Source organism: Camelina sativa, chromosome 7, assembly GCF_000633955.1.
Source record: "Camelina sativa cultivar DH55 chromosome 7, Cs, whole genome shotgun sequence".
In the NCBI taxonomy this organism is placed as follows: domain Eukaryota; kingdom Viridiplantae; phylum Streptophyta; class Magnoliopsida; order Brassicales; family Brassicaceae; genus Camelina; species Camelina sativa.
The window spans coordinates 15,050,076-15,061,675 of NC_025691.1; the positions used below are offsets into that span (position 1 = coordinate 15,050,076).

The 11,600-nt window shown below is 27.8% G+C and overlaps 1 protein-coding gene across 1 annotated transcript; it reads right to left on the reverse strand.

The window, feature by feature from the left end:
* LOC104701197 (eukaryotic translation initiation factor 3 subunit J) lies at positions 8,386-10,604 on the reverse strand. The gene is made up of 7 exons (XM_010416846.2): positions 10,467-10,604; positions 9,949-10,010; positions 9,695-9,813; positions 9,441-9,577; positions 9,207-9,354; positions 8,953-9,112; positions 8,386-8,812 (listed from the first exon to the last, which is right to left on the reverse strand). Exons 2-7 carry the CDS (start codon positions 9,959-9,961, stop codon positions 8,721-8,723), a joined length of 669 nt encoding a protein of 222 aa, XP_010415148.1. The 5' UTR covers positions 9,962-10,010; positions 10,467-10,604; the 3' UTR covers positions 8,386-8,720.

Sequence of the window (11,600 nt, forward strand, 5' to 3'; positions counted from 1 at the left end):
GTATCCGCTCCATGGCCGATAACAACGCTTCTAACTCTGAATGCAGAGGGGAAGGGCTCCGTCTTAAACACTTGGCCCCCAACAACAAGGTTCGCTCCTCACCAACGGAACAACACCAACCCAATCATGAATGCTCATTTGTTGCTTTCCAAGAACCATCAATTTGACAACAATGTGAAGAAACCTGGACATTCGAGGACGGAGATGGAGCCGACATGACCGCCGTAAAAGATAGCGCCTCTTTCCAGACTAACTTATCGCCCAAAGCCTGAGCAATTATATCATTCGTCTCGATCTCTAAACCTTAATTTTTTTGTAATTTATGGTCTTCCAGATTGCCCATAAAAATCATAGTAACTGAAGCAGTTGATCATGATCACCCTGTTGAGAGACATCCCTCGAGAAAAAAAAATCCAAATTTAATTACACCGACTCATATGGAAAACCCTCTGATGAGACCGGTGTATCTATTTACTTTTATAGATAGTTTTTACTTACTAAAAATACTTACTTTATAATCTTTGTTAAATTTTATTTTATTTTAAAAACTCTAAACCCGCACATCGGACTATTTTATTTTAAAAACTCTAAACTCGCACATCGGGTGGATCCTAATCTAGTACTAATAAAAAGTAGGAGCTATAAGCTCCTAAGGCCGTCCACATAGGATTTTAAACAACCAATAGAAATTTGACATATCACTTATTAACGTTTTATACAATTTTCAGAATTTTCTATATTAAGAATTATTTTAAACAATCTATCATGATTTGACATGTCATTCATTAACATTTTTTAAATTTACAGAATTTTTTAGAAAAAGGAAAATTTTAAATTTATGGAAATCAAAGAACTAAGCACAATATCCCACATCGGCTATAAACTTTTTAGACAATGGTTGAGAACCAGTATAAATAAGATTAATATGCTTCCAACAACGAATGAGCAAGAAAGCTTGATTTATCAGGCGTCCAAGTTTAAATGTTTTATTTGGTTTGATCTGGTTTTTTATTTGATCAAATTAAAACTTTAAACAGTTTCAAAAAAATATTATAATATTTAAAATTTTTAAAAGTTTAAATATTATAAATATTGAAACTTTTAAAAGTTCTTAGCTTTTAAAAAGTTTTTAAATATTATAAGTTTTAAATTTTAAAAGTTTAAAATATTATAAATATTGAAAATTTTTAAAAGGTTCAAATTTTATATTTCGAAACATTTTAATAGTTAAAATATTATAAATATTGATGCAAAACATAAATTATCTTATTTATCTACATTTGTGCTTTTTATTTCTTATGAGCTGTAAAACATATTTTTGTGTATGATTTTATAGATGAGTTGATATTCTTTCATTAATTTTTTATTTTTGGGTCTAAGGAAGAAGGATTGACATCGCAAGACCTTAATTTGATGTTTGAGTCAAATTTTGAGGTTTAAAGAAAAAAGATGGACGACAAACACACATGTTTTATTAGCTATACATAGGCATGACCAGGGTTGCGGTTATCATGGTTAAGGTTTATTAACCATCGGTTATGGTTAGAAATTTTTGTAGCCTTAACCAGAACCGTTTAACAAACGGTTACGTTTAAATAAGTTACGGTTCAAGCGGTTACTGTTATATACGGTTACGGTTATTTGATAATATGATACGGTTGATATTATTTGATGATATAATATAATTGATATTATTTATTTATAATTAATATGTTCTTATAGTGTACTCATATTTCTATATATCATATGATTCATATTAAATAAATAATTATTAGTATATTTTATTATGTTTTTAAAATATTATAAACCAAGTAAGGATTTTGGTTTGAGAAGTTTCTAAACGCGTGGATCTAAAACCAAATAAGTATATGGATAAAATTGTCAAAAATTGGGTGCATGTGTTGACTATGCTAGTAATCATGAATTTCACAAATTTTATGAGAAAAGAAATGATTTTGTTCTTGGAGTTTGATGGGTTAACAAGTTGTCTGGTAGTCTAAAAAAAGGTTTTTCAGTGGAAGATTGTGAAGAAGTTGACGAGAAAGAAGAAGAAAAAGAGTATAACAAAGAATCAAACGGTAAAAGTTACGATGGCAATTAACACATAATTTGACAATGAAAATGACAAGAAAGAATATGAAGAATAAGAAAATATTGAATAAAAACACGAAAACATAGGTGGTAGCGATCAATTAAAGATGAAAACGAGTTAAATTCATGATTATAAAATTGTTTCGTTTTTCTGGTGGTCAAAGAAAATAGTTTAGGATATGTGAGATCATCAGTTTGATTTGCCTCGCCTGGACGTCAAGTTAAATTTATGATTTTTGTATTAGATTTGATTTTATAACACAACTGATTTTTATATTTTAAAAAATTGTGTATTTGAAATTTATTTTTTTTCCTTAGTACTAATTTTAATTTTTTTATGAGATAATATTTTATTATCGTAATCAATCATATATAATTTTTATCAAAACCTAGTTATATATAAAAAATTTGGCTATGGATCCAAATATTTTAATTTATGAGAAACATGATATTCAGATCCGACTTTGATCTACTTCCAATTTATTTTTAAAAAAATATATATATATTATATATATAATTTTGTAAAGATATCTTCTTGTATCTTTCAAAGGATAAGATTTTTTTAATTATAACCCTAAAGTTATTATTAATATATATATATATATATGTATATATAAATGGATGAAAATTTTAATATAATGTATTTGCCTATAATTATAAATTTAAAAAAGAGGGAAACATGTATCCAAAAGTCTTTCAGATTTTGTTATTATTATCTTCAGTTTTATGGTAATGCTCTTATTATTCTAGAATTTTGGATCTATAGAAACAACTTTTTGTAATTAATTTAATTGCAATAATAAAATAAAAAAAATAGATTTTGTGTAGAAATTTATATAATATAATGGTGAACTGAAAAAAATGTAATTTTTTTTTTTGACTTGTATAATATGATGGTAGTATAATTAAAAAAACAACAACAAATCTTTAGAATAGTGGAAAAAATCTAATCACGATTAGGTTTGTTACATGATTTGATCAAAAGAATCGTGCTACATGAATGTTCATAGTTTCTGCATAATCTAAAGATTATTTAATTTATTAGTCTACTATCTTATTATAGAAGTCAAACAAAACTTACATTTTCTTCATTTTACAATTTTATTATTGGGAGACTTATTAAAATAGACAAAAATCTTAAGATAAATTTTGTGAAATTATTAAGATAGGCCAAATCTTATCAAATTAAATAACTAGAATATTTATGAATGACATGTCCAAAAAAAATCCATTTGAATTTAACTTACCAAAAATATTCATATTGAATGGATGAAATATGGACAATACTTAGGGGTGAACCTCTTTATTCACCCCTTATAGAATAAAGAAATAAAATATGTATACATTATTATAAAATTAGAAACTTAAAATGTTTTTTTATAAATCCAAACCGATATATAATTTCGTTCTAATTGTAAAATCTAAACCCTAACCATATCATTTGTAAACCCATACCGACATATAATTTTGTTCTAATTGTAAAATCTAAACCCTAACCGTCTCATTTGTAAACCCAAACTGACATATAATTTCGTTTTAATTGTAAAATCTAAAGTCTAACCATCTTATTTATAAATCCAATCCGACATATAATTTCGTTTAATTGTAAAATCTAAATCAAGTCAATATTTAACTCTCTTTAAATAAAAATATACAGAATTTGTTTTCTTAATTTGTTTTGTTTTTTAATTTAATTTTGATTTATTATTTTAAATAAAATATTAGATAAAATATTCTGATTAATTGAAATGGAGAGGTAAATTACCTAGGTGTGAACCTAAGTATTTTTCATGAAATATTAATAGGATCTGTTTTGGGGACACAGTCGCAAGGTCAGCAACTGAAACCCATATTATAGCTTTCATATCTCCTAAATATTTTCTTCGTCTCTTTCATCCACTGTCGCTGCCACTATTTTTTTTATAATTTCCGAGATTCCAAAATAAACAGCGACATCGCTAGAGTTTGGGTAGTTCAACATCGTCTTAAATAATGACTTCTTAATTTGCTTTCAATTTTGAATCACCATAAAAAAACACAACCACAAAAAAAATAGAAATGTTTTTCGTAGTTTAAGTTCAGAAGGATTACCATCATATAAACGACCTATAATGGATATGATATGTAGATATGAATATATGATGATGACTTTTCTTCATCAACATCTCCCTCATCATTTTTCCGCTCGTGTATGCCAATTTCCATCATCTAGGATACTCATTTAGGATATAGTTAGAAACTAACATGTAATCCTTCTATGGAGCTTCGAAGCTTAACTTTTGAATCCTGTTCATCTTCGATAGTTCAAAAGTCATAGTGTTACCTACGATCAAGCATGAAATACTATAGGAGACCTCTCCAACTCCTAGAGCAAGAGTTTTGAGTTGGATACCATATGATATTTAATGCTGGACACTATGATGTTTGAATTATCGGAGATGAATATAATTCAGAAAGAAAGTGAGCTTCCAAACTCCAGAGAATGACTTCATGTTTGGTTCTTAACTATTTCATGAGTGAGTGTCCTATATCAAATATAGAAATCCGCATACGCAAGCGAAAAAATATGAAGATAAATAATCATCATATCATATGCATTGTATGTCGTTCATCTAATGATGATCTTATTGAGATATGCCAAATTTTATTAAATCATATAACTAGCTTTTTTTCATGATTAAACTTAATAATAAAACATCTAAATTTAAACAAATATAAATGTTTTTTTTTGTAAGTTAAGTTTAGAAGCAGATTAATTTGCTTATCAGAGAAAGCCCATACTTACACTGAAATAGATGTTCATACAAATCTGTTTTTAGTGATCTTTAGCTTGATCAATATGGTTTATGCAGGCTGATGCTTCCAATGAAGGTAGTAGTAGCAAAATAATGAATCTGTTCCAGATACATAAGTGGAATTATATGGTGAGAATTCAAGATTTGTGTTATGTATGTTTAACATAAAGAAGAGCCAAATTACACACATATATCGTTTTTAGTGATCTTTAGCTTATGTCTAGATCCTTGATCGGCAGATTGTGTGTGGTGGTACTTCACGATGGGTAGCTTTGGGAATACGTACATATAAAAGAATGGAAAACAATTTGTGTAATGTCAATGGGTGTCATGTGTTACAATTGACTTATTACTACGAAAGGGTGTGAGTAAAAGACGTAAGTTGTGGGAGAGAATACAACTGTTACCTACGGTTACGTAGAGTAGTAACGTCAACAACTATAGAAGTGTGTATGTTTTTTTTTTTTTTACATCTGAAAGCTTTATTATTACCAGAAAGTGTGATCCTCATTGAGGAGGTTTACAATAAAACTAGGAATATAATAAAAGCTGTTAAAACAAGAATTGTTTGGAAGTGGTTGTTTGGCTAATCGATCGGCGACCTGATTATAATTTCTTCTCGTCCAAGAATTTTTTCTCCCAGTAATTAATGTGTATGTTTTCTTATGTAAAAATAGTCGAGAATAATAGAGAAATTTTCCATTTTTTCATTCTTTGTTTTTGAAACAAAACAACCCGACTATGTACTTCACGTACATTATATTGTATCATATTTTGATTGTATTACATTTGATTTAACTAACTAAAAAAACAATCAAATAATGACACGTATATTGTAAACTAAAAATTATAGAAGGAATGAGCTTTATGGAATATGCAATATGAATATCAACTACAACCATGGGTATAATTATCATATGTTTCAACTACATATACGGATCTAGCATATATTTTACCACCAAAATATGTTTCACTTATTCATCTTTTACATTTGAAGTATGTATGATATCTATCACCAATACACCCCGGTAACCTGTAATATATATTTACGAACACATTAGACACTTATACAATTGTTGACTCTAAATTTTGTTTAAATGAATATATGAAGTACCATTAAGTGTGATTTTTCTACGAAAAACTAAGATAAGAAAATTAAATATACGTGATTGCTATATCAAACAAAAAAACAAAAAATAAAGTAGTTAATGTACATATTCGAGAATAACAATACAAACATCATATTATATATGTGTTAAGCTTAATAATATTATTTACATATTTTCATATATGAATTAAGGAAGCTAAAATATAAACATAGAGTTGAAATCTTATTATATAAAATATAGTTTAAAAGTTACTTATTAAAAAGATTATGACACATGTCAATTATATTGGTAGGATGTCAACATGTGTCAGTTCTAAATTTAATAAAATATTTTCTTTTTTAAATGCAAAAGTTCTTAACCTATCATATATAAATAAATCTATATATAAGTAACAACAAATAATTATTTATATATGTAAAAAGTTATACTAATTTCTAATTATTAACCTAATCCTGTAAAAATTAAACTAATTTCTAAATATATATATATATATATAAAGTTTGGTTTCAAAGTTAGCCACCAACATGATCGCGACATATGTAAAATTTGAGAATTAATCTTAGATAAAAAGAAAATTAGCAATTTTATTAAATAAATTATAAAAATTAAGTTAATCTTTAATGTGATCATAACATATGTCAAGAAAATTAGCAATTTTATTAAATAAATTGTAAAATTTGAGTTAATCTTTAATGTGATCATAACATATGTTAAATTATCGATTTAAGATATTGACACATGTCAAACTATGTCGTTCACGTGATTATGACATGTTTTATTATACAAAACTTTGTTTCAAATTTAGCCGTTAACATGAACGCAAAATGTGTCAAGTCTATCAATAAATTTTGACACGTGTCAAGAAAATTTAGAAGAGTTTGATTTTCAAAGTTAAGTTATAAATTTATGATGTTGACATGTGTTAATTTATTGATATGAGATTATGTTGAAATATGTAAAAATTAAATATTTCATTTTTCTGTTATATATTCTCAAAAATATTCTATAAGAGATTACAACACGTATAAAAGATAGTATATATCATGTTTTAATTTAAAATATTACAGATCCGCAATGACTTAAATAAAAAAAGTTATATGTTTTTATTTGTATTTCCTTTTCTGTTAAGGATATGAACGATCAATATTTGTTTATTACTTTTTTTATTTTTAGTTTTCTTATGTTTTTAGTATGTTTAGATTTCACATTATTTAGTTCAATTGTTTTAATTTTTTCGTTAGTTCAGTTTGATTTTTAATTAGAAATATGATGATTTAAGGTATCTATATTTTTTAATTTATTTTTTAGATAAGGAAAGCTAGATCAATATTTCGTTATTCTTTAAAAATATCTATATTTAGATTTTATTTTGGTGTAGATTTTTTTTGTTTTATTATAGTTTCTATTTTTATATATCTGAGTTATCTAAGATTCATATACCATCGTACTTATAATTTTTTATATTTTTTTATATCAAATATACTTTTTTATTTTTCTCAACTTTTATTGGGTCATAAACCCATTGCAATCGTGTAAGTATTTTACAAAAGTATTATTGATGTCAAATAAAATTTTTCAATATTATTAACTATAGAAACTATGTCACAAAATAATTTTAATGGTAAAAAGAACTATGTCAAAGTGAAAGTAAAGGGACATGATTTTTTTAATTTGTTTATAAAGATATTTTATATGTAGCGATAAAGAGCATAATTTTAAAATAAAATGTTTTTTTTTGTGTAAGAACATAGAGTAAAATTGTACGTGGTATCTTATAAGATGGTGCTTTAACGGGTTGCTTGTATGTAAAATATTGTTTTGAATAAGTTGTAGAACGTTTGAAATTTGGCCATAATAATATTTGTAATGATGAATGTTCGGCAAAAGTTTTAATGGCTGATAATTTAGTTTAAATTATTGTAATATTTTTTATAATAAATTTTAAATAGAAATTGGTGTATTAACATGAATATGATTTTTTCTAACTAAAAATATTTATATATTTATTTCTAAAAGATAATTTTGACTTACAACAAAATATTAAAATATTCTTATAAAAATTTATTTTTCTTGGACAATTTTAAAATCTGCACATCGTGCATGCCCTATTCTAGTGATGTATAAATTATCAATCTCAGATATTCATAATTAAAAAGAAAATTCAATCTTGATAGTTAGAATTTTTATGTGTTGTATTCTCAGTGTAAGAGTTTATTATCATGGAGAACCATAGTCTTCTCATTTTCTATATTTATTTCTTTCTTTTATCTTTTTATCTTTTTTTTTTTGTTCTTCAAGAATGATTTTTCATTGATTTTATTTTATTTTAGTCATTATTAACCACATTGTCTCTTTTGTAGAAGTGCAAACCAAAACGAAACTAATTGGACTACATGTGAAGCATCCATGGATATAAGAAGTTGAATCCTCAAAGAGATTCATCACATCAATTCAATGTCAATCATAAATTTATAAGGACATTTTAAGCATAGCTTTTCAACCAACAAAAAAGAACCAAAAACATTGACTCTAAACCAAAACCAAACAAAAGTTTTGCTTGTTCCAACTATATGTATCCACAATAAGAAAATTTGGCTTCTTCTTTGCTGATAAATGAAAAACCAAAATTAAGAAACTTTGCTTCTTCTTCTTGCTCTTCTGAGTAAATAATAAATGATGAAATAGATGCCAATCCAATTGCACTAGCTCAAAAATTCTCTTTAATCTACATGAAGTCAAAGTCGTCCATGGCATCATAAGGACCAGCCACTAGATCGTCATTGGGCTTATCTATAATCAATTGTTTCTTCTTCCCACCTGATGAAGCAATGCAAAACCATTTTGTTGGTCACAAAAATGGATTCAGAATAAAGATAAACCAATATAGGCAGCGGCATGAACGAAGCTATAGACAAAACTGGAGACAGAATTTAGAAAGTGACTGTTAGTGCACATACCCGTCTTCTTTTTGCCTGCAGCAACTTCTTTCTCCGCCTTTAGTTTTTCATTTGTTATCGCTGTAATGGACGATGCAACATCTTTAACATCTGCTGCTTTCATGTTGGTCAGTGAAAGTCTCATGATTGCTTTGAGTAGCGCAATATAGTGATAACTTTTCTGCAACAGAAACCAAAAAATATGATTTTTCACATGCCATGAAACTCTGTTATAGGCCAACAAGAATAAAGGTGCAAGACAGAATACAGCATACCTCATATGGTTTAATCCTATGAGAAATCATTTCAGCATATTCCAAAAAATCGCTTTCAGACTTGGGGATAAACATATCAAGGCTTTTTCCTTCATCCTTCACTCCAAAGAGTTCAGCAGTTGACCTATAGTCAGCTTCCTCAACAAGCCTGTGATAAGAACATGACACATCAGACCACACAGACCTTCACAACATTTGTGTGTGTGGGAAAGAGAAGTAGTTATAAACTCTTACCTCTGCTGGCGAAGTTTCTCAGCTATAGGATCTAGAGATTCTTCCTTTGGTGATTCTTTTGGGACTTCAACTGCTTTACCCTTCTTTCCAACAGTTTTCTTAGGAGCCTTCTCTGGAGCAGGCTTTACAACAGGCGGCTACACACAAAAAAACAAGAGATGGAAACGTAAATGAAAAACGTTCTGATCCTCAAACCAAATTATGCATAGCCAATAGAAAAACATTTCTTTAGAGTAAAAACGAAGTAATAATACCAGAGCAGGTTCATCATCATCCTCCCATGAATCCTTGATCTCATTTTCATCCACATCTTCATCATCCCAGTTACTTTTAAGTTCAACTTTTGCTGGAAGTGGTGCAATTTTCTCATCCTCTGAAATCAGAAAACAAAAGAACCTTAAGAAACACAACTCCAATAGACTAATGTAAAACTCATCACCTTGAAGTAAATTATATTCAGACAAACATAAAAGAATATAAGAGAGGACACTCTAGAGCATAGTCTTACCCCAGTCATCCATATTTGCTGCCACTTATCGACCACAAAGACAAGCTTCTATCTGAGAAAACCTGCCAGAAACATACCAATTCAATCCAAATTATGGTGGAGCAAACAATTCTCTTTCAGCTTTGCTGCTAACACCCAACTTATCATCATAGCCAGAAGAGCATACACATACCATTACTTTAAAAATCAATTTCACATGCCAAGAAGAACAGCTATATATCTAAACTTGACCACAAGTTTCATGACATAAACCTTTAAAGGATTCAACTTTTGATAATCGTAATCATAGTAATCGATAAAAAGATGATTTTTTATTTTTTATTTGATAAATTTCGAAACTTTTACCATGAATTTAGGGAAATCTTAAATCTAGTCTTAAATCGTAAAGCATGTACAATTAAGAAATTGAAATCAAAAATCATAAATTGGAGCAATTCGATAGAAACCCACCAATAGAATCAACATTTAAGAAGTGAATTTTAACTGAGAAAGGAGAAACCTTTAAAGAGAAAACATACCGAGAAAAGGGTTTTTGTAGCAGAGGAAGTGAAATCGCAAAAAAGATTCGAAGCGTTTCGTTGGGATTGTGAAGTCTCCGATGTGGTGGTTTAGTTTTCAGAGGTGTACAAAGAGATTTTTTATATGTGCGTTCTTGTTTTTTTACCTTTTCTTGTTTGGATTTAGGTTTTTTTTTTTACCTTTTCTTGTTTGGATTTAGTTTTTTTTTTTTTTTAAATAACATCAGATTTAATGCTTTTTTTTTAATAACATCAGATTTTATGCCTTTTTTTGTTTTTTAATCAAATATGGCAATTTTTTTTAGCTCTTCCAATTTGAGGGGAAAAAAAAAACAAGAAAAGTGTAAAGAGTAGTAGACCGACCTGAGGCCAAAATCTCAAAATTTTGAGTATTTTTAAAGGGTATATGGACTACCTAGCACAAGAAAAAATTAGTTTGACCAAAATTGAGCAGTTAATTGCTAAGTTGGATTATTTTCATACTTAAAATTAGGTATTAGGTCTGGACACTAATATCTATTATCTGTATTCGATCTGTTACTCGGTTCGTATTCATCCCGAAAAAAGGTATCCGCAGTTTTAGGGTTGAGTGAAAGGTATTATAATTATATTACAACTGAGTAAAGGACGAGTATCGGGTATTAGTTTAGTTTTCAATACCCTATATACAACGCCCAATTGAATCAATATATTATTTTTATTTTAAAGTTTGTAATTTTATAATTTTTGGACCTATATGTTGCATACATTTATGAATTTTTCCTTTTTTGGATCACAGAATATAAAATTATTATTGCAATTATTAAAATTTTTTTTACCGGATACTCGTTTTTCTGGGTAACAGTAAAGGGTCGGGTATTTAAAGGGTCAATTATTTTTTACTAAATATCCGTTATTTAAGGGTTGAGTACAAATAATTTTTTTTATTACCCTTTAGGGTCGGGTCGGGTAAAGGGTATGGGAAAATTCAAGGGTAACCGTCCCGTGCCCAGCCCTACCTAAAATACCTTTTTTGTTTTGTTAGAGAAAAAAGTCTATTTTACCCTTGATTAAAAATCCCATTGATTTCATAAATTTTTTTTCTAAAGTCTCACGAACAAGTAATGACAAATTAATTTGTTAGTGGCAGATTTT

What these genes read in the sequence shown, in the direction of transcription:
- LOC104701197 (XM_010416846.2), bottom strand. An exon ending in GAGAAACTTCGCCAGCAGAG is followed by an intron (nt 9,355 to 9,440) that starts GTAAGAGTTTAT and finishes TTCTTATCACAG; the next exon opens with GCTTGTTGAGGAAGCTGACT. An exon ending in TGCAGGCAAAAAGAAGACGG is followed by an intron (nt 8,813 to 8,952) that starts GTATGTGCACTA and finishes TTGCTTCATCAG; the next exon opens with GTGGGAAGAAGAAACAATTG.